The following is a 24749-nucleotide window of genomic DNA, read 5'->3' as shown; positions in this document are numbered from 1 at the left end:
CCTGGCTGCCTTTCAGTCATGGATGAAATGGTTGCCACCAAACATTTCCTAGACTTGTACAGCAGCTCTGTGTGGCTTGAAAGCATCTCTCTCTCTCTCTCTCTCACCAACAGCAGTTGGCCCAATAATGGCTGTTACCTCACTCATCTAGTCTTTCTACTTTAATGCTTGTTTCCACAAATAAATTAATAACTGGGTATCAAGCTAGGAGGTGCTACAGTTCCTCATCCATTATTTCTGCTCTTACTTTAGTATTGTATTATGTAAGTAGGTAGAAACAGTCATTAAAAAGAAATACAGATCCTCATATTTCTTATACAAATAACAAAGTACAGGTACCCCACAAAGGAGGTCCTGAAAAAGCGACTGTAGGTGAACATCATCAACAACAATCATAGGCTCAGCGCTCATTGGTGTCCAATGCCTCCCTCCCTATTTCCTTCCATCTTTCCCTATCCAGTGTGGAGTGGCTTCGTTTCTGTAGACTAGCTCTGCACCACTCTACTACATCTTCCTATCCTCTGTGGGGTTTGCCTCTCCTATCTGAGACGTCCATTATGCTGAATAACAGGCCTTGATTTTTCATTAGTCATTCATTCTTCAGAGATGCCCAAATAGCTTTAACTTCTTTTGAATAACTTTCTGCAGTAGGTTGTCTTTTGGCTATATCTTCCCACATAATTCCTTATTGGTGACCTCCTGCGTCCATCCTGTTCTCAGGATCTTTCTATAACAAATCATCTCAGATGCCAATATCCTTCTCTTTGAATCTTTTTCATTATCACCTATGTCTCACATCCATACAACATACTGCTGAATACAAATGTTTTCAAGATGCTCAGCTTCATTCCTAAGATAATAGCTTTGCTTTTCCAGATCTTATCGATTGCCTTCAAACTCATTTGCTTTCGGTATTCTAGTCGCTCTTTCCTTTTTACAGTCTAGATATATGATATGTTGCTCCCCAGGTATGTGAACTTCTCTATGATCTCTATGCCTCTGCCATGCTTAGGTGACACTGTAAGAATGCTTATTGCCTACTAATACCATGCTGTTCAGGTGGTGAAAACTGAGATGAGTCTTACACTGAGTAATTTACTGAAAATCCCAATCAATTCGTCCAGTTGTTTCCTAACCTAAATCTGACCAGTGAGGAGTATTGTATCAAATCCAAATAGCTTACATTTAGATCTGTGAATTATAAATGGCCAGATTTGGGCAACAGAGTTCCAAGTTTAAGTCTTCACTATCATGCTTATCCACAGCAAAGTGACTAATCCTTAACACCTCACTTAAGTAGTCATATACTTGTGGGTACTCCAAATCTAGTCTCAAGAACCTCAGGAATTTGCATGTGTTACTCAAAACTTCAGGAGCTGAATTGTAAACACCCAACTCATTATTATGCCCCCAAAAGCGGGACTTGAAACGAGCATTGCTAATTGCTAACCAATGAAACTGGATAGGTTTTGATTTGAGAGGGAATAGTAAACATTTGCCTTCATTTACAGTGCCAACATCGTGACTTATGCCATATAATCTCACAAACATTACGAAGGGAATGAAATATTAGATCCTAATATTCATCTTCCTGTCAATGCTGAATTCCTCCCCAAAGTAAAATGTCAAGTGCTTTCTCCAGTGTAGTTTAAGTATTAAACTCCATCAATTTTTTGACACCATAAGTGCATTAAAACCTTACATCTCACCACTGTTCACTATCACCATAAAAGTGATCCAACACACTAATTCTTTTCAAGAATCATGTTTATACTAAGCCAAGTAAGTCAACTGCAGATACACAATTCTAGCTACAGCAATTGCATTCTGAGAATTGACCTACCTGTGCTCAGCTTACTTGGCTGTTCCTACTGAATAAGGTCAACAGAAAAGTTTCTCCCACTGACTTCTCTCCCTTCTCATGTCTTGTGAGGAAAACAGGGGTCAACTGTGACCACTGAGGTTGATTTCATGCATCCTGATCAGACACACTATATTAAACCCCAGAAGACTGATACGGAGCAGGTCAATCTTCCAGGCTAGGGTAGGCATAGCCTCACTCACCAATCTCACTTCCCACCTGCCCCCACTAAATTCTCATGTTTCTTAGCTTGCTCTATTTGTTGTCATTAAGAATAATTTCATTTCCTGCCTATATTTCTAACCTCACTAAGTCCCTTTGTGTTAGCTCTCTATCCATCCTGGAGTTGCAAACACCTCACTAATATCACCATCACATTTCATTAATATGATGTTTATCCTTTCCTTCCAGGGCACTAATCAAAACCACTAGTGAAAGTCGGGATTAACCATGATCTGTGCAAGGTTGTGGTTGATCGAGGATAACTGCAGGCACAAAACCGTGTCCTGTTATATTTTTAAATAGGATCTTTTTGCATGTGCTACAGACACTTACCCAGCACACACAAAAATCCTTTATTTGTGGTGGTGTTCAAAATTTAGCCCACTTACATTGTTGTTATAAAAAATCTATTTGCAAATGCAAACATCATTTACCTCTAACCACCATTTTACTGCAGGCTTACAAATTCAATGAACTGCATGAAAATTAACACTAATAATGTCAACCATAAAGCAAGACAAGTTTCCTCACCAAAACCAAATTTTCATAAATAATGTTCCAAATCATGAATTTCCCAATTCTCTGCAATGTCCCAGGCCAGCTATTCTAAGATATAGACCAGGATGATCCTCTCTTGTCTGACACCCTCAGGACCTGAATGGTGATGAACAAGAAAATGTACCAGCCCATGCGAGGTTGATATTGCCTTACACATTACCAACACTTCCACTGTTTGTTGGGTGCTTAGAAGACATTTAGGAGTAAATTACAGGAAAATAACAGCACAGAACACTGACAGCCATGACTACTGGCCCTAAACAAACTTTATGGGACAACAGAAAACTTGGCCACAACCACGATAACTGGTGATCCAACAATCTAAAATCATGCTGGATTATGGATGTTGGCGGATGAGAGAATTCCAGATCAGAGAGGTTCAACTTGTAGAGTGACAGCTTCAGGAAGCTGGTTAGTGGCTCTCTGACCCTGGCTGGCTCTGGTGAAAATTAGAACTGCATAAGTAACTAAGGGAGCAATAATAATACTCAGATCTTGCATAGCACTTTTAATGAGTACTTTCAAAGCACTTTATAAAAGTAGGACAGTATCACTACAATCATTTTACAGATGGGAAAACTGATTTCATGCTTAGAGTTACTGATGTGTTTCAGAGACATACATATCTCCTAGAACTGGAAGGAACCTTGAGAGATCATTGAGTCCAGTCCCCTGCCCTCTTGGCAGAGCCAAACACCATCCCTGACTGTTTTGTTTTGTTTGTTTGTTTGTTTTAAATCTTTTAGGGGAAACTCTAAATGGAGTCTGCAAGGATTAACCTCTCAAGCTTGGGTTCACAGGGCCAATGCTGAACCACTGAGCTCCACATGCCTGTCACCAGTGTTTAGAGAGCGTTATGCTTATTTTGATTATGAGAAAGTGTTTATAAGCCAATGACAATATGATGAACCAACACTGTGAAAATATCAATTCATTGGCAAAATAAAGTTCTGCTTCTTCATGTGACATTTTTATGTTCTCCTTTAATAGTATGATGGGTAATTTCATTTTGTAATGTATGCCAAAGGGCAAGAAGATTAATGTGTCTTTAAAAAGCAACTATTATAACTATATGATAATTGCATGGTGTCACCAAATGACAGGTTTAGGACTCTGAGTGGCATAACTATGTATTTGAAGAGTAGGTTACCTTAAGGTTAATTTTAGTCTTAAATTTCCCAGATTTAGAATGCTTGATTTGGGACAATTAAAATGCCCATGTCTTATTTTCACCAGAAATGACTGGTTACTGATTATTGTTGTAGTTTTTTTGCCTGGGAATAAATATGTAATTATAAGGCACCATTTATCAGGGCAGTGAAATATAGGGGTTTTTATATACAAACAATACAGGAGATCATTTGACACTACAGCTACGTCTACACGTGTATGCTACATCGAAATAGCTTATTTCGATGAATAATGTCTACACGTCCTCCAGGGCTGGTGCCGTTGGGCAGCACTACATCGAAGTAGGCATTGCAGGGGAGCGTCTACACACCAAAGCGGCCCACATCGAAATAAGGGTGCCAGGAACAGCTGCAGACAGGGTCACAGGGCAGACTCAACAGCAAGCCACTCCCTTAAAGGGCCCCTCCCAGACACACTTGCACTAAACAGCACAAGATCCACAGAGCCGACAACTGGTTGCAGACCCTGTGCATGCAGTATGGATCCCCAGCTGCAGCAGCAGCAGCCAGAAGCCCTGGGCTAAGGGCTGCTGCACACGCTGACCGTAGAGCACCGCAGAGGCTGAAGAGAGCGTCTCTCAACCCCTCAGCTGATGGCCGCCATGGTGGACCCCGCTATTTCGATGTTGCGGGACGTGGATTGGCTACAAGCGCCCTACTTCGACGTTCAACGTCAAAGTAGGGCGCTATTCCCATCTCCTCATGAGGATAGCAACTTCGACGTCTCGCCGCCTTATGTCGATTTCAACTTCGAAATAGTGCTCACCACGTGTAGACGTGGCGGGCGCTATTTTGAAGTTGGCGCAGCTACTTCGAAGTAGCCGGCACGTGTAGACGTGGCTTACAACATACTTGATTTTGTTTGCACTGAGATTTTTCTTTTCCATCACCAAATGAAGAGAAAGAAAGTTACTATTAAGAAATTGCATGGTGCTTTGTTTCTGGGCTTGTCATTTAAATGGATTAAAGGATTTTATAAAATATGCTGTGAGCTCCCAGATAACATGGATTGACTTATCAGTGATGGAAAGGCAGCTCAATCCACCTAACTCACAGGGAAGCAGGTTCATCAAGTCAAACAAAAAAAAATCTTTGTTTATATACTCATCATATTTTCCATTCTCATTGGACAGAGCAATTTTTGCTACAGGAAAGAAAACTAGAATCATTCGTGTGCACCCGTGGGCTAATTTGTGGCAAACAGAATTAGTTTCAACTTAAGCAGCTACCTTCTTCATATATATTTGATCCAATCAACTGAGTTAGGAGACAGCACTTGGGCTTCACTCTACCAATTTGCCTGCAGCTGATTCCATGTTTCATGTTCTGCAATTCACATTCAACTGATTAGCATGTAGCATACAGCTATAGGATACCACATACCAGCTAGTCAGTTTATCATAGAAACACTTCATGACAACCACAATAATTACAATTTGGTCCGGCTGTGGTTTACAGAGTGCATAATTAGATCAATCTTTTTCTCCACCCAATATTGTATTGGTATCATAAGTCAATTAATACAGTATTAAGTAGTACTTTACAAGGCAGAACTTGTCATATGACTAAATCTAAAGAACTTATTATTCCCCTCTATTTGGCACTGATCAGGCCACATCTGGAGTACTGTGTCCAGATCTGGGGCCCCCAGTACAGAAAGGATGTGGATGCATTGGAGCAGGTCCAGTGGAGGACAACGAAAATGATTAGGAGGCTGGAGCAAACGACCTATGAGGAAAGGCTGAAGGATATGGGCTTATTTAGTTTGCAGAAGAGAAGAGTGAAGGATGATTTGATAGCAACCTTCAAATTCCTGAAAGGGGTTTCTAAAGAGGGTGGAGAGAAGCTGTTCTCAATAGTGACTGATGGCAGAACAAGGAGCAATGGTCTAAAGTTACAGACAGGGAGGTGTACGTTGGATATTAGCAAAAATTATTTCCCCAGGAGGGTGGAGAAGCATTGGAATGTGTTACCTAGAGAGGTGGTGGAATCTCCAGCCCTAGAGGTTTTAAGTCCCAGGGTGACAAAGCCCTGGCTGGGATGATTTAATTAGGGTTGGTCCTGCTTTGGGCAGGGGGCTGGACTTGATGACCTCCTGAGGTCCCCTCCAGCCCCAGGATTCTATGAACCTTGGGATCTGGATGAGTAAAATACAGTGGAATGACCTACTTTAATTAATGGCCAACCACTATTCTAATAGGGAGGCATGTATAATGAGATAGATGACCTCCTTGATCTGAGTGGAAACATCACACAACACTGAAACAAAAATTATCAGATAGTATTTTCCCCTTCGTGGCTCAATTTCTGTTCAAAACGTGCAATTCACTCCTAGAAAAAGCAGAAAGGTGAACTAAATTCAACTGTGCAATAGGAGCTTCTGTTTTACCTTCGCTCTCCAACCTGTACAACTTTTCACAGAAAAAGCAGAACTAACGCATAACTATCCCAAGATTCCTCCTCCCAGCTCCACTCATCTTGCTTTCACAGCTAGGTAAACTTTTTGAGACCATGGAACACCAAACAACATTTTACGTGGTATTCCTATGAAAATCTTCTTCCAAAAGAAAAAGCAACATATACAGCAAAAACAAAATGAAGTAGCTTAATCAGGTATGATAGCAATGAAGTAGTAACATAGTATCTGGTTTTATTAACAGAAAATATATACTTGGAATTATTTTTTCAAACATTTGTGGCACACTTGTGAGTTGTTCATGGAACCACCAGGGTTCCGCAGAACACAGATTAAGAAACATTGGTCTTGACCAATGCCCTTCTTTAGCACCAAGCAAAAAAGACAACAAGGTCTCCATGTCAGCTGCCCTTTCCCAGGAAGATCACAAGTGACAATCCACCAGAGCAATGACTCCTAACCCTAACCTTCATGATCTCATGTTAGAGAATAGGCAACCCTTTAAGCAGGCGTCGGTCTTCACTGCTGGCCCTCTCATTCACAGTTCTATTCTCTCCTGCACAAGTCTATTTTCACTGATTGGCTTTTGGACTGTTAGCCTTTGCAGCCATAGGAGACCCCATGACAGCGGTTAGTCAAGCGAGTAAGAATTACAGGGCATATTTAATTACCTTCACCTTACTGGTGGCAAACAGAGACTCTTCAGTCCCAGCCGTAATGTCTTCTAGGGCTACAACTATACAAGAAGCATCTGTCTACAGAAGTTACTGTTGGACGAGACGTTCCAACCAAACTTCTGTTGACAGATTGCATCTACACGTAAAAGCGGATTGATCTTTTGAGCTGCTCTGTTGACAAAACACCCACCCCCCAGAGTGTCTACACAGCTTTTTTGTTGATATTTTCTGAAATAACTATTTTGAAACAGGGCTGCTATGTACAAAAATGTATTTTGAAATAGCACTGAGCTATAGGTTGCACATATAATGCTCATTTCAAAATAGTGCCCATCTCAAAATAGTTATTTTGAAATAAGTGCTGTCCCACGCTAGCCCTCCTCTTAACATCACCTATTTCAAAATAGTAGTTTTGAAATAGGCACTTTTCCTCCATCAGTGAGGTTCATTGACTTCAAAATAATGCACCTGCTATTTTGAATTTATTTTCAAATAGCGTATGCAAGCTACAACTACATGACAGAGATATTTTCAAAGAAATCCCTCTGGAAGATCTCTTCCAAAAGAACCTGTTTCAAAAGTGTGTGTCGACACAAAAAAGCGGATCAAAAGAGAGTGTCCCCACATCCCCTGCTCTTTTGAAAGAATAGGCCAGGGATCGAAAAATCAGGTGCCATGAGGACTGCTCTTTCAAAAGAAGGGCCCTGCAGAGCTTCATATACATGTTTTCTTTTGAGAAGCTGTTGAAGGAAGGCACTCTTCCTGAAACAGGAGTGGAAGAGCACTTTCAAAAGCTCACTGCATTATTTCAGTTTACTTTGGAAAGAACACTTTTTGTGGGGATGCTCCACGGGATGTTTCAAAAGAGCCCCTTTCTTTCGAAAACTCTTTCGAAAGAATAAAAGCAGTCAAGTAGCACTTTAAAGACTTAACAAAATAATTTATTATGTGAGCTTTCGTGGGACAGACCCACTTCTTCAGACCATAGCCAGACCAGAACAGACTTGGCATTTAAGGCACAAAGAACAAAAACCAGTAATCAAGGTGGACAAATCAGAAAAGAAAATGATCACGGTGAGCAAATCACAGAGTAGAGGGGTAGAAGGGTGGGGGGAGGAGGTCAAGAATTAGATTAAGCCAAGTATGCAAACGAGCCCCTATAGTGACTCAGAAAGTTCCCATTCCAGTTCAAACCACGTGTTAATGTGTCGAATTTGAGTATAAAAGACAGTTCGGCAGTCTCTCTTTCAAGAGTGGTGTGAAATTTTTTCTTGGCTTAATCTAATTCTTGACCTCCCCCTCCCCCCCACCCCTTCTGCACTTCTACTCTCTGATTTGCTCACCTTGATCATTTTTTTTCTGATTTGTCCACCTTGATTACTGTTTTTGGTTCTCTCTGCCTTAAATATTGAGTGTGTTCTGGTCTGGCTATGGTCTGAAGAAGTGGGTCTGTCCCACAAAAGCTTAGCTAATAAATTATTTTGTTAGTCTTTAAAGTGATTTGACTGCTTTTTTGTTTTGATAGTATATAGACTAGCACGGCTTCCTCTCTGTTACTCTTTCAAAAGTACTTGCTAGTGTAGACGCAGCTGCAGAGTGTAGACCTTAGCAAAGTTATTTCAAATTAACAGTCACTATCTCGAAATAACTTTGCTCTGTGGTTCCAGCATTACAATTTTGCACCTCTATCCCATGAGCACTGCTCACATGAGTCAGAGCAGAAGGGCTATGGCATTAGAATTTCAGCCCCTACACTGTGGCAAGAAATGACTGGAGGAAAATGGGCAGGTGAGAACAGGGATGAAGCAGCATGCATGATTTTTGCAAACTATCCATGTGCAGAACTCAGAAATTTCAATGGGAATGCTGTTCAACAAGGGTTTGCAAGATTAAATGGCCAAATTAAGGATTAAATAGCATTACACTATATTTGGGATCTATATTACTCTGCATGAAGGATCCATCATTCTAGCCTTGAGGTGTTTTCCTTTCATTAGCATGTGTGTAGAAGTATATCTAGATAATACATGTACACGCCTAGAAATGGGTAGGATACATTTCTCCTGGAAGTCTTGCAACAAAGATAGTATTCAGCCCTCCGTGTGTGCCAATACGTCTTGGAATTTTAATAAATAACTGAAAATGGACATGATAATATATTTACATCAGAACATGTACTCCCGTTACCTCTCATGAAATTACAAATATGCAAAATATATCTTTGTGAGGCATATGAGGGAATTAACTTATCCAGTGCTCATAAATATCAAGAAGAATCCAAGGTAGATATATAACCAAGGACACTCTATTTATTTCTGCTTATGCCTGATGCTACTTTGGGAGTTATCACTATTGTATTACAGGAGCAACATGCTGTCTGTGAAAATATCCTTCACAAATTACACCAATCATTAGAAAACCCCATTTGATTTAAGGGGGAAAAGATGAAAGAAAGCAAAGAGGCCAATAGAAACATACAGCACTGAGAGGAAAATAAATGGATACTTTGATATTCTTGAGAAGTCCAATAGGTACAAAGTATCTGCAAGGGTGTTTACATTATTGGTCAAAATGCTGGGATGAATTTGTAACCTTAAATCTGAATTTTCCATTTCAGTTATATCCATGTAGGGTTCGACACATCTACTTAGAGTCCTGGCTTGAAACAAGAATTAAATTATTTTTCAGATTCCCCTCTCTCACAAGAAAATACCCACACAGCTACTGGAAAGAGGGGTATTTAAAAGCTACAATATTATCCTTCCAATTTGTTCATTGTCTATATCCTTACTGTGATTGAGACTAGGTATATTAATGGTTATTGGCCCATTTTTGATGTGACAATACTTTTTTTTCCTTCCTGAAAATCCTGGGAGGCTAGAATGACAATTGACTTTTAGAATTTACACAGTTCAATGTGAAATGCTATAAAACTAAGTAGCTCAGGGCCTATTCAAAGCCTGCTGAAATCAACAGAATAGTTCCCATTGACTTCAATTGGCTTTCAATCAGGCACAGAGGTGACAGGCAGAAGACAGATTTGGTTACAGCTGCATTGGTGAAAGCTTATGTTCTAAAAAATCTGTTAGTCTATAGGGTGCCACAGGACTTCCTGTTGTTTTTATTGGTGAACTGATAACTCACCCCCTCCATACCACTTATTTCCCAGCTGCTTTCCTCTGACCAGCCTATTCAAATGTTAACATCAGAAAGGACCAGTATAAAAACCTAGCCTGTCCTCCTAGGGATGTAGAACTCCACCAAGTAATTTCTGCATTACACCTATAACTTTTGGTACATCTGCAGTACATCGTTTTAGACAGACAATGAGTTTTTAATAAAACACTTTATGTGATGCCCAGTCTACCATCTCCCCAGCTAAATTGTTCCAATGGTTAACTGCTCTCAGAGTTTCATATTTGTAGCCTGAATTTCATCCTGCTACTCTTCCTATTTACTTCTCTTCTCCTTGACCATCTCTTTTGTCACCTCTCAATTCTCAAACCCCATGCCCTGCTCTTGCATCTTCTTTGAGGACTTTGTTTGCTGAGTGACCTCCGCTCCTTACAGTCAAATTCCTCCTCAAAACCCTACTTCTTCCACAAAGCCTTACAATAAATGAGGCGTGTGAAAGTTTAAAAAAGGATGACTCCACTCTCTGGACATCTGACTTGCAACCGTGTAGCATGATTGTTTTACACGCACCTTTACCATATGCATAAGGTTACATCTGGACTGCTGGCTGCTTCTAATTTACTTCCTGATCAACACCTTAGACTACAAGCTAGTTGGGACAAGCAGCACATTTAAATGTGGTGCTTGATCAATAACACACACCGAGCAGCAATTAATAGCCTGTGCAATTTTCTTTATTCCAGAAGGGTGCCCAGGTGTTTCTGAGACACAGCAGTGCTTCAGTTGCATGCTTTGCTAGCCAGCAGTGCAAAGAGTTTCAGGATGTGTTTGATAATTAAAGGCATCTATTGCACTTGACTGAGCAGAAACAGCGTGTGCATAAACCATAACCACAGAAGAGTAATTCAAGACTAATATGTTCTTGAGTGACTAAAGCAATCTCTGCATTATTCACATAGAACCATCTCAGATACGGCACTGTGGGGAGCTGCCAGTAATACTTAGCCTATGCCTGAACACGTCTTTGGAGAATAATTAACACTCACGCTTTGTCCCTTGTTGACTTCTGTACTGTCATACCCTATTTCTCCCCTCACACAGACCTCGTTATGTAACTGCCTAAGGACCTCTTAAGAACCGTTTTGAACTACCCTTTACTGTCAACTAGATGTATCTACACAAGATCGACACAGGCTTGTTCACACTATGTGAAGTCCTGAGATCTAAAAGTAAAAAAATGAAATACTTTGCAAAATAACAGGGAAAAATAAAGAAATCACAAAGATGAATGCTGGCATAGTGGTGTTTTCAGGTTATAGTTTTGCAATCAACAGTGTGTGTTGTAGGCCGGGTTTCAACAGGAGGCCGAGACAAGTCGTTTATGGAAATTCCTGGCAAGTTTCTTTTTTACTGTGACTGTTCAAGGAAAACTGTGTTTTGCCAAGTGGATTGTACGTGTGGCTTCACAAATCTGACCAGCCAGGACTCCTATGAAAAGTTGTTTCATGCAGTTAAGACAAACAAAAATCTGACTGGTGCGCACATCACTACATTGTCAGGTTTGTTTTTTTTAACTCTGAACATTGTGCATGTGAAAGTGAGGGATTAGTAACATTGGCTAGAGACATTCAATGAGAAGGTAGGCACGGTACAAACCTCTTCTGCCAACAAACTTCCATCAGGGCCTGCCAACACCTGCTTCTCTTGTTATCCCACAACCATTTTGTCTCTTTTTAATAACTTGCTCAACTGTGAATGTCTACAGAAATGATCATCTGCCTTACCTTTTGTGGACTGAATGGATGACCTGGTGGGAAGGGAGCATGCTTATCAGTGTACTGAGCAGATTATTTAATCCAGATTGAAAAACTGGGAGGCATTCATTTAAATTAGTCTTCTCGAAAGAAAACTCCCCTGATAACATCCGAAGGTTACACAAACTAAAACACCCACATTTCTTGAGCTAATACAGCTTTTTATAAATCTACGTCTTACTTGAAATCTTTGCATAAACTGCAATAAACTTCAAATAACTCCACAATACGGAATATACACCTGTAACTTCAAACAGCACCTCGAAGCATATTTAAGGAGAAGAATTAAAAAATGGCCATCCACATTAAGGGACAATCTAAGTGCTAAAATACATTGTTAATGAGCAGGGAATAACACACTTCAGAGATACAGACCCTCAGATTTCTATCGTTTCATGTATATTCATATGGAGGGAAGACACCATAAGCACTGCATTAAATATAAACTCAGAAATAACTTTCATATAGATTGTCCATTCCCAAAAAAACAGTTCTCCCCGATATGAGCGGGGGTCTGAGCTGCATAGGATGCTTTCTATTTACTTCAATGAGCTGTAGCTTGCTCACCTCACTGTGGTTTAACTTGAAAAAAAAAACTCAGAAATGACAGCATCAGCATACCCACTAACGATTAACTACGTATTTCTCTATGATGGGGTGTACATTCACTTCTGGCCATGCACTGAGGCAGACCAAGGACCTCAGCCAGCTTCCACTGAAGCTGGCAGGAACCAGATGCTGCTAGCCACTGGCAAGATTCACTGAGAATGTGTGTGCATTACACTGGGGGTGTGCAAAGTGGGGTGTGGGCCCACTTGAGAGGGGCATGAAATTTCGTACCCAGGACAGGGGAGTGGGGGGGGGTGCAGCATTATCAGCCACTGGTTCCCAGGCTCATCCATCTCATTAAAAATGTTGAAATCTGTTACTGTTTTCATGCATGTGTAGTCACACTCCTACACCAATTAATGAGGTTTTTATATTCCACAGGCTCATTTTCTTACCTGTAGTGAAAGAGTTTATTTATATGAACATAACCAAAATTTCTATTGCTTTGGATTACATTAGACAAGCTGGGGCAGGGGGGAGGGGCTGCTAATTACAGGGATGAAAAGTGGAGCCTGGCATAAAAAGTTCTCTCACCCCTGCACTATACTACAGCTGAGCTTCAAACAAGGAGCCTTGTGATCTAATCATTAGCAAAAGAGCCTAGAGAAAAGCTACGCTGTAAGTAGCTGTGTATATCTTTTACAACTAGTGCATTGTAATCGGCAGCTACAACAAAGGGGGGCTGCAGATCACCAGAGAAGGCTAGTCACCTAAGGAACCCTGCTCTTTTAACCTCCAGCCCCAGAAAACATGAAAATGATTCTCTTCCTGGGTAATGGGAGAAGAAGGAAAAAAAAAAGCACACTCCCACTCGTGACACAATGCTTAGCTACACAACCAGTTTTCTCATGGACAGATGATGATCATCAACCATAGCAGACTGTCTATGAGGAAGGCCAGTGACAGTCCCAAATTGCCTCAGTGCCTTACATTGCACCGTCACACCTTCCATGGTGAACTTTACTCACTAGCTTGCCTGGAGCGGCTGCCTTACATATGTTGAGTGTATGGCCTTTTTACAAGGGTCTCAAGGAAGTGGGGAGTGGGAGTGTAATTCTTTCCCCTGCAAGCAACTACTGCTGCATCAGTAGCCCCTCCTTTCTCCTTTTACATTAGTCTGTTGTTGTTAGTAGCTCCTTTTAGGAGCAATCCCCACTCCTTTACTTCTCTGCTTCCTCTGACCAGCTCCCCATTAGCACTGCTTGCTCAGCATGCCCCCTTGGCTGTAATTCATAGCTCACAGTGGTTTCTGGTGTGTGGCTATATAAATCCCTCTAAACTCATTACTACTCATTACATTAGATGGGCACCTAGAGTCTGTGCTAGTGTACCCTGCAAGCTGTGCATTTGTGCAGCCTCTCAGGAGAGGTTCAAATGCCACCCAGCTGATTAGCAGCATGGGCTCATGTTCCTACTGGCGGCGCACATTTGCTCATGCCTCGGTGCACCTAGAACATTTGTTCTGCACATGCATGGAAAAAGTCCACCCAAACATGGACAAGATAAGAGGGAACATAGGTCTGAACCCAAAATTTGACCCCACTGTGCAGACACCAGGCACCCCCATAGTTGGCGACAGTCTAAATATGTAAGGCAGATAAAGAGCAGGAGAGGAAACAGCAGCACCGTGGAGAAAGGACGTTGCCAGGGTCACCAAGAGGGCCAGCTGCAGTGTCAGGAATAGAACCGCTTGACCAAAGTGACTCTCATGATAAACATAACTTTATCTGTCACTCGGCTTTATTCTAGATGGAAGGAAGCGTGACCTCAGTAATCTAATCCATAGACATCAGGACGAAAACCAGTTTGCTTTTCTATTCTTTTTCAATATTTAAAAATAAAATCCATTCCCTGAAGTGATCGGTTCTGCGACCGTATTAGGAAGTCTCTCTGGAACAGAGTATTTCCCCAGTCAAGAGGGAGGCTTGTAGTTTAATTTATAATCACAAATAAATATTATTTTCCCCATGGAGTAAAATTTTATGGGGCAAGGTTTTGAAACTGGGGCTTTTTTTAAGTTTGGGGTTTTCTTTAGACTCTTCCAGGAACGGTTGTAATTATTCTATAAATAACTGGAACATATGGAATGCTTTAATCCAAGCACAGGAACAGAGTGCTATAAAAATGATGAGCCCGGGGAGTTTATTAGAGGTGGGTTTCCCTTCCCCTAGCGTGTATTCTGTGCTACTGAGTTACTGTGAATTTCTAATGAAATCACACTGTGTAGGAGGTTATGAAACAGCTATGCAAGGCTTTGCCTGCATTACAAAGGTTTTTACTGTTAATTAGCTCTTGTATACATACACAGTATATAAAAGAAACCTTTTGTTTGTGAAGAAATGATTATGAGAATGGGGCTTGTTAATAGGAAGAAAGTATGGGGATACTGTAATTTGCGTTAATATCCACACATCGTTTTATGTAACCACTTCACAATGGGGGACCAAGCTAATTAGCTTCTGTTAGTTAAAAGGAAAACGTGACGCCCATTTAGTGAGGGTGTAAATCGAGACAGGCTTATTCCGGGAACTATTAAGGTGCTGTTTCGTTGCTGCTCCCTCCCCTGATTACGTCCTCAGTTTTATGATAGATCTCACATCAGAAAAAGAGCAGCTTCATTCCTTGCTTCTTTTCCTTTGAATTATAGTTCGAATGTCTGACAGTGTAAATACTGGCAACTTAGTAAATCTAGATGCACATTAGCGCTAACTGATTTTTATCTTGGGCCTGGCTTGAATAACTGAACTGGGTAGAAAACGATCAAACCTGCAATGCTTGGCATTGTTTTGTTTTGTTTTGTTTTTTCTTTCAATAAGATGGTGGAGTTTCTCCCTTCCCGCTTTCTCACCCAATCTCCCTTTCAGTTAGTCCTGAAATTGCCTTATAATCATTACAGCTGGGATTTTCAAAGGTGCCTGGGGAAATAGGTCTCTGTTTCCACCGATGTTCAACTGGAGCTAGACATTTAGGGTATGTCTAGAATATGCAAAAGATCGACCCAGTCAGGGTCGATCTTCTGGAATTCGATTTCACATTCGCGATAGTTCAATTTCACATGTCTCTATCTGGGGTCAACCCCTGTACTCCTTGATATTGTGAAGAACAAGGGAGGTCAGTGGGAGAAACTCTCCCATCGACTATCCTCCGTGAATACAGCCAAGTAACTCAATTGCAAATATGTTGAGTCTAGCTACACTACTGCCATGGCTAGAAATGTGTATCTGTAATCGACTTACCTGCCTAGTGTAGACCAAGCCACAGTTCCTTTAGACTCCCTGAAAAATCCCAGTCTAGAGCCATACATAGTACACACTAATCAAAAGCAGTCCTGTAGCACCTTAAAGACTAACACACCTATTAGCTCATGAGTTTTAGTGGGTTTATAATCTGAGGATGTGGGTCTTACCCACGAAAGCTCATGACCTGAGAAATGCATTAGTCTTCGTGGTGCTACAGGAGTGCTTATTATTTGATACACTACATGCTAACATGGTTACTCCTCAGTTCACCTCTGTTGTTCTATTGGTTTTCAGTAAATGATTCGAGAACAAGAAGTCGTCTTGTGGCATGTTATAGACGAACAGATATTTTGGAGCATAAGCTTTCGTGGGCAAAGACCCGCTTCATCAGATGCATGAGTGGGGGGGGTGGTTTCAGAGAGGTATTTAAAGAGTGGGGTCCCAGTAAGAGGGAGGGCCAGAGCTGACAAGGTCTATTCAGCAAGGTGGAAATGGCCCAGTATCAACAGTCCTTATCAAAAGAGGAAAAGACAAGTCAGATCAGACAGGGGGATGAGAGCCTTTGTCAGAGTCTAATGGGGAGATATTAGCACCCAGAAGCAGAGAAACTGCCTAAATGATTGGGGCACAAACATTTCCCAATTAAATTAGCTAAGACAGAGCTTGGCAGCACCCCGTCAGCCCTCCTCTGCCTTTCCTCTCCCATGTGCCCCGCATGTATCATATGCTGAGATTCTGGAAAACAAGGGATGATATTTTTTTGCTTTAGGTATTCTCAGCTGGCAAGGTCGGTCCCATTTCTGGCTCCTTAGTGCCAGCAAAGCAGCTCAAAGAGGCAGACACCAGTAACAGAATCTGCTCCTAAAATCAGCCTCACACATAAATTACACTTAGAAACCACCACGCTAGACATTACATAAATATAACAGAATGTGTCAGAAATGTGGAGAACTACGGCTTTGCATAGTATTCCTATGACTACAGTGATGTATGTCCTATTGTTACAATAGCTGGAATTTAGTAACTAACCTCAACTAAAAGAAATGCCCATTTCTTCCACTGACTCACAAGGCTTTTAGTTAGTTTATGCAGATGTTTACACTCTTTATAGTTTGAATTTTTTCTGGTACCTAATGTGTGGAAACTGTTTATAAAGATACTCCATTTATCGAAAACACATTTGGGTTGCTGTAGAACAAAGGATCAGTGAATTTATAGATCTAACCAGCAATCTGACAGCTGCTTGGCTATCAATAAACTGGTCTACAGCAGGGGTGGCCAACCAGTTAGGGACTAAGAACCATGAATATCATGCAAAGAAACACGTGGCTAGAGTGCATAGAGCCAGGTATTATATATTTATATTTATCTATGTAAAATAAATATATAATATGTGGCTCAATGCCCTCCCCCTCCTCCAGAGCCAGGCACCGCAGATCTCTTACTCAAATTCGATGCTGGCAACTCACTGAAGCCACTGCCGCCACCATGGCCACCATGTGCAGAGCAGCAGACATCGCTCCTGGTGCACTGCTCTGAGCAGGAGCCACATTTAATTGCTCAAAGAACTGCATGCAGCTTGAGAGCTGTGGATTGGCCACTCCTGATCTAGAGGAAGGGGGTAAAATGTTCCTCATTTTGTAAGTGACATTCAGCTGGAAATTAGAAAAGAAAAGTGATTCTACCACCACGTGATGTGGAATTCTTCTAGAAAGTATTAGTAATAAATCTTCCTGAATGAAGGGTTCATAATGTAAATTAAAGGCTCTAGATACAAGCTGAAAGAGGTTATGTCTGGAAATGTCACTGCTGGTCTTTTGGAAAACAAGCAGTGTAGCACACATCTGATTCATCTTTATTAAACGCGACAGTAAAAATCCCTCTGCTATTCTACCAGACTCTCGCAAAAGCCTTCAGGCCAATGGATCATGGCACAAACAATTTGCAAATTGTAAAACTGGAAAGAAAAACAGCATGGACTGGGGAAAGGAGGCAGATTAAGGAAGTGAGAAATATGTCACTGCTCTGCATTATAGACCTTGTTCTCATGTTCTGTTGGTTGGCTGAACAACAGAGCACTCTGCTTCTCAATCCAGTTTTCATTCAAAACAGTCTGAAGCAGTCACTAGTCACTAATGATGCTCTGAAAATCTTTTCGGGTATATCTACGCTAGAAGCATCTGTCAACCGTTAGGTCTGTCAACAGAGTGCATCGACACACAAAAGCAGATCGACAGGTCATTCTGCTCCATCGACAGAGCGCCACCAAACTGCATTGCCCTATGTCACTGGACCAGCTGACCAGAAATTCTGCAAATAGGGCTTCCTGGGAAACTAGGAGTCCTTTCTGTTGACAGGCATGTCTAAGTGTTATTCCTCAAATTTTCAAGGGAGAACACCGTTGAGACAAATGCAGAGTTCTGTCAAGAGTGTCAACAGAGAGCTTTACGTGTGTAGACGCTCCCTGAGTTACGTCGACAGAAGGCCCCTTCTACCGACAAATCTCTCTAGTGTAGACACAACATTAGCATATGAAGTGCCACAGGACTTCTCATTGTTTTTACGGATATAGACTAACACGGCTCCCCCTCTGATAATGATGTGAAGTAGGTCATACTAGACAAAATATACTTAGAGGAAAATATAAACACTTCCATTTTAGGGAAATAGATACACTTAGGTTTCCACCACATGCATCACCTAGAAAAGAGACCATTTTTGCCAGTGCAGTTTTGCATATTTTCTCAAACAATGGGCACTGCTGTCTCCAGAAATTGGATAATTTCAAAAATTAATAAATGTAGGGGTGGAAGCTATAAAGAGGATCTGACATTCCTTGGATAGGCTTAAAGTGACAGAACACACACATTCTGAAATGTAATCATATTTACATTGCAACCATTGCCACAAAATGCATTTAACAAAACCAGCAGTTCTACCGGAGACTTTCTTTCCTGAAATGACTTTCTGGATTCCATATGTGAGGGTTACACACTACTCAGACTGAATGGAGCAGGACATGTGGCATTTGAATGCATTAATTTTAATCCATTAATTAATAGTTTAATATTCAGCCCTTCCCAAATCACAGCAGTCTTCTTCATTGACTCAACAGTAGTTCACAGGTTCAGAGATAAGTTCATTTGTCTAAACTTCTTAAAATAAAAAAGGGTCTGATTTGTTTCAAAAGCTTAAAAGCTGTTCGCTTACGAGCAAATATCTTCTGTAGAACAGCGCCATGACCGAAATTCCTCATATATCTACAGTTTCAGCCATATTGTTGTAACTATATTAGTCACAGAATGTTAGCAAGACTAGGTGGGTGAAGTAATATCTTTTATGGTTCTGACTTCTGTTGGTGAAAGAGAAACACTTTCAAGCCTCATCCCAGGCCTGGAAAAAAACCTTTGGCTCACCTCAAAAGCATGTCATTTTCATCAACAAAATTCAAGCCAATAAAAAGATATTACCTCATCCACCCTGCTTCCAACACATGCCATTACACATTTTGCTATGCAAATTTCAGATCTGATCTAACCATGATATTAATGAGAATGTTTCCATAGACTTCAATGTGCATTGGAGCTAAGTAAGCTTTGAAAAAATAAATCCATCTTCTGAAATCAAAGTTAAGCTTAGCAACTCTGCCAGTTAAATCAAGCAATGGATAGTATGATGTGCTCTCGCCCGGTTGGGCTAACAATATTGAGTGTCTTTAAAAAAAAATGGATACTGGAGACCCCAGTTGATGAACACAAAGACTGGGGTAGTGTCATAACTTACCAATAATCCTCTCAGTATTTCCAGTACAAAGTGCATAACTTCTTTTTAAGATTTTCTTTATATCATTTCCATTTTAACATACATATTTTATAAATAATTTTAAAATGACCAAGACCCCAGTCAAGCAAAACACACATCCACACCCTTAACGTGCAACTTATGTGTAGTTCTGTCGAAGCTATTTAAGTTAAGCATGTTAGTGCTTTGCTCCTTTGTGGCCCCAGGGCTTGATCCAAAGCTCAGTTCAGTCCATGAAGTCAAGGTTTTCAGAAGTGACTGGTGATCTGGGGCACCTCAGTTTTTCGTATACAGTCTGAGATTGTTTAAGAGGCCCTTATTTTCAAAGCTTCGGAAATGGGGCCTTTAAAAATGGATGAACTTACAATGGCTAGTCACTCTTGGGAACCTGGACCTCCTCCCATTAACTATGTTGGGCTCTGGATCAAATATTAACTAATCTTGTCTGTATTATTTAGGGAAGACATTTGGCTAGTATTTCCAGTTGTATTTTTAAGACCATTCTCCATTCAGTAAAACCACTATCAGTCAACAACTAGGAAATAAGGGTCTCATGTTGAATAAGTAACCTGGAGGCAAGGAAGCATCTATATTAAACCATTAAGCTCATCTGAGCTTCATTACATTAATCTTTTTGTACCAATGTAAGGGAATGTTGAAGACAAACCAAGGAGAATAAGCTAAAATGTTTCATGAGGTGATGTTGGTTGAAAGGAAAAGCTCCCACTCAGATACCACACCCTGAGGGCGTGGAGGCATACTAAACCAGTTTGAATTAAAAAAAAAACAAATCAAATGGAAAAAAAAATCATAGGATATAACAGAGTTGAGCACAGAGGATTAATTAGACTCAAACACGTAGATTCTTCCCATGCATATTTGGCTTGGTCATCAGGCATGCATGCATGTTAGACCAAACCAAATGCAAGCATAGGTTGAATTTCTCAACTTCCAATGCCATATTTGAATGGTAAATTAGAAAATTGAGTGGCTAGAGCTTACCAACAATTTTGAGATTTTTTTTTTTGGTAGAAAATATTTTTGTCTACATTGTGATATTTTCTGAACACAGTTCAATTCTGAGGAACCTTTCAAAAATTTTAAAAGCACTTTAGTGCAATTCAGTTTTTGTTCAGATTCATTAAATGATCTAAATGCAAAATTTCAAATGGCATGCTTCCTTTTGTTTGGTTATGAATATTTGTGGACAAAAGCTTGAAATCACATAAAAAGGATTATGTGTCTAACCAAACTGGTCAGTACAACTCTCCTGTGGAAACTGGGGAAGGAGCTGGAGGTACAACATGGAAAGATGGAAGATGTTACCTAGCATGCTGTGGTAAGGTGGACTGGCGCGTCCATGGATAGTAAATGCAGTCATGACTAGTGGGGCCTCTACACCTGCAGGCAATTACAGAACAGAAAATATCATTTGCCATTCACAGGGACATGCATACACACGCCTTTGCTGACACGTGGAGTATGGGAGGGGGACAATGGAACTAAGCACTCAGCAAGTACCTATCCATCAGGCCGATGCAGTCCTCGATACGGGGCCCTATGCACCTGCAGCAAATGCAAAGTGAAAAACAGGGAGAGAAAGAGAAAAATCCATTATTTACAGACAGAAAAAAATCCAGGAATCTCCCCTGCCATGTGCCAAACTGTTAATTATAATCCTCAAAAGATACCAAAGGCATTGTGAAATTACAGCTTGTGACACAAAATCAGACAGCAGAGAACAATAAAAGCAGCACAAACAGCATAAGGTTGGGCCAATTCTCGGCTCGAACAATGCTTAAGGCAGGTTTCACCTGCTTATGTGGGAGGCCTAACAATACAGTTGCTTTTTTGGGCCATTGTTTAAAATATCAAACCAGTGATTACTGCACACAGGCTGCCATTCACACTGCTCACATTCTTTGGGAGCTTGGGTGGTGAAAACTTTTCCTGAATTAATATTGTTGTGCGCACTGCACTCGGTCAGAGACAAAGTTGTTGCAGAGATAGCTTTGAGCCCTGTCACCCCCTGCTACCATGCAAGCTGAGCAGCAAAAGTTGGTGGGCGGGGGGCATGAGTGGAGTGGTACTTCTTGCTTTCATCACCCAGCCTTTTCCTGTGATCAAGCCACAAAGGCAGAAGAAGGTCACAATTTTCCATAGCCTCCTTGTACATCACATCCGCTGGCCTCTGTCAGCAATGATTTGCCACAGTGCGGTAGCTCCTTCCTGCAGCAGCAAAGGGAGGGTGAGCAGCAACAAGTAAGGAACTGTAAGTAGCATGGCTGTACCAGGACGTTGTGGCCAAAGGCTCCAGGGGACAGGTGACTTGCACAGAACCTCTGTGAACTGTGGGCAATCGACTGGGTTGGGGGAAAACCACAACTTGCTACTTTCACAAGAGGGTGCAAAGTCCATGACTTTTGGCACCTGGGTCCCCTAGGGAGCTACTTATCCCCTCTGCAGGAGCAGTCTATGATGCAGATGGCAGGACACTGAAGTGAAAAGTCCATTATGGCCTGAAGACAGAGGCCAAGATTTTCAGAAGAGAGGTGACTAAAATGTAAGCTCTTACCTCTGCATTTAGGCACCCGAATAAAACAGCCTAAGTTTCACAAGTGCGGTACACCCACCAGCACTGCTAGGAGCTTGGCATCACAAATAGCATACTGTGTATTTAGGCCTTTCATTAAGGGCCCATGAGCTGGGATTTTCAAAGGCATTTAAGGGAGGCAGGTGGACAACACTCTGAAATTCCCAGCTTTTCAATTCTGGTCTGATAGAAGGGGACCTGAGACAGATTTGAGGGAGTTTAAATGGTGTCCCATGGGGTCTTCTCTCAGCTTCCCTATCACTTGCCCTTATTTCTGTTAAAATACAATATTTAAATATCAATCTGCTTGAAAAGAAAAATTCACTGATTTCACTGAAGTCCAGTCACACAGACTGTTCTTCTCAGGAAGAGCCACGTAAGACTGTCCCTCGGGTCTTGTTTGCTCACTGATATGTTTATTTTCGCATAAACGCTGTGGCAGACAAAGAAAAGCAGAACACAAAGGCTGCCTTTATAACAAACTCGAGCAGTATGAGGGGGATACAGCCATGGCCAGGTAGCTAGGCAGGCTGCATAGTGGCAGGGTTAGATTTAAATATGATTCATCGTGTGTACTATGGAGAACTCTGACAGGTGCTTTTGAAATTTCAGCTGTCTTGGCCTTCAAGGGTTTATATTCTGTCCAGCCTCAGGGCACAGCTGTATCATTTCTTCCTCTCCACATGGCATTCTCAGCAGCTCTTTTCAAAAACAGCTCAGTAATGAAGCAGGCTGAAAAGTTGTTCCGAGCACCAATTCTCCAGCACATCCAAAGCTGCTGAGCTCAGACCCTGGTTATAAATAAAAGGAAGGACCTCTTCAAATTAGGTGCCTGAGAGCCCATTATGTGGTGAGATAACTGGCAGCCTAATGTTGGGGAAAAAAAGAGCCTGTTGTCTTGGACTCATTTCACCTCCCGGGTGCGTTTATTCTCACAGGCTTTTGAAGAATAAAACCTAGACCTAGGGGAACTGTTCTCTTGGCCATTGGGACTTCTCCTGTTGTCTGAGTTGCAATACCATTAATCACATAATTTTTCTAAGTCTTTGGCAGAGGGGACTGATGGACTCACCAGGCCCCTGGGCAAAGTGCATGTGCGGGGGTGGTTCTGTGCTTCTGGAAGGGGCAAGGACATGGACTGAAGCCAGCCCTCAGCTCCACCCATACCCCTTCATGCTCACTCCTCTCTCACAGCCAGCCCTCAGAGCCACCTGGCATGAGTCGCATGGCACTCCAGTGGTGATTTATTGGGCCACTCCCTGGGGCAACTGTCCTCTTTGGCCGTGTCCCACCACCCCAATGAGTGGGCCTGTCTGTATGCCACTGATGGCTCAACCTCAATTAGAACTTCATCTAGCAGCAGTAATGCACTACTCAATGTGAGCCAGAACCTGCTGCTTCATTAGTAAATTTTCTGAGTGCCACTCCCATTTTCACTCTGAAATCACCAGTCATTTTTATTCTGGAAATGACTGCCTCAGTTGCAGAGTTTCCAGGTTGGTTTTAACATACACAGACCACACCTGACAAAAGAAATTCTTCCCATATGGCATGGGTACATCCCCCAGATTTTCCTCTCCTGGGAATACTGGGGATCCGGATGTGATTTCATTTCCAACTTCTCCCTGTAAATGAATTGGTAAGTTGACACATATACATCTTTCGATAATGAACCATGTAGTGACTTACGACCATCAATATACATTATGTAAAGTGAAAAATACACTCTCTGGCCAGTACAGGATTTTTAGGTAATAGTCCTTGGAAAAGAAATAAGCAGGTTAATAACATTTAAGAGTAAAAACAACAGCTGCCCTTCCTTGAAGTGATCCTTTTTCCATCCTTCCCTCCCTCCCTCTGTGGCAGAGATAAAATTTTCCTTAGAGTTGGGGAGGCATGGCCCTTCCCAGTCAGTCTATGTTAAATGTCATTAGTTTTCCAGTCAAATGGCATGCAATTCTAATGAAATCTGGATACAAACTGATCATCTCTGGACAATAGGAATCAGCTACTGATATTAGTAATCTTATCATTCCTCCTGATCCTATAATCCCACCCTCACAGATCCAATTGCTGAGCCAGAGCCTCTGTTTACTTGGATGAAAGAAAGTGTGTGCTGAGAGAGATACCAAGGAAGATGAATGTGGAATTCTCACAAGTGGCATGCACAGCTGAACAAGTCTACAGGAATTTGGTGGAAGGATGGGAACCACAGAGTAGGCACCATCACAGATCCGTTGAACTGCTCAAAGGATATTCTTGAGGCTTGCAAAGATGGAGAAGACATACACCTTTCAGGGGTCATGTTACGTTCAGCTAAAGGATGTTACACTCCTTGTGAAATATACGCTGAAATCAGAAAAAGGGGGTTGCCTCATTAAAAAGGCAGCCTTATGTGCAAACCTTCCACTTGAAAAAGTTGGAAAAACTAAAAGAGAAGAGGAAATTCATTTGAGCTTAGCCCCTGTAACGGCCTGCCTCCCCACATCAGAAATCAGCTGACTCCCAAGCTGGAAGGGCAGGCTGTCCTTAAAAGTAAACCAGAAGTTTGTATTATGAGTTCCTGGTCCATGCCTGCAATTCCTAAGAGCTATCACTTTGGAATTTGTTCCCTCTGTTTGTTCGATGGTACAT

The 24749-nt window shown here is 41.5% G+C and overlaps 1 protein-coding gene across 5 annotated transcripts in view; it reads right to left on the bottom strand.

Moving 5' to 3' along the window:
- The window catches only part of ERBB4 (erb-b2 receptor tyrosine kinase 4), a 932933-nt gene that overhangs the window by 177915 nt on the left and 730269 nt on the right, over positions 1 to 24749 (bottom strand). For 3 of the 5 annotated variants that reach the window (XM_075001177.1, XM_075001172.1, XM_075001175.1), the window contains one exon: positions 20849 to 20923. In XM_075001177.1, the coding sequence (XP_074857278.1) occupies positions 20849 to 20923 (75 nt within the window). Of the gene's footprint in view, positions 1 to 20848; positions 20924 to 21043; positions 21089 to 24749 lie in introns of all 5 variants that reach the window. The other 2 variants (XM_075001174.1, XM_075001176.1) reach the window with 1 other exon arrangement.

The sequence above is a fragment of the Carettochelys insculpta genome, chromosome 8 (genome assembly GCF_033958435.1).
Source record: "Carettochelys insculpta isolate YL-2023 chromosome 8, ASM3395843v1, whole genome shotgun sequence".
NCBI classification, from domain to species: domain Eukaryota; kingdom Metazoa; phylum Chordata; order Testudines; family Carettochelyidae; genus Carettochelys; species Carettochelys insculpta.
This window is presented reverse-complemented; position numbering and strand designations above follow the sequence as displayed.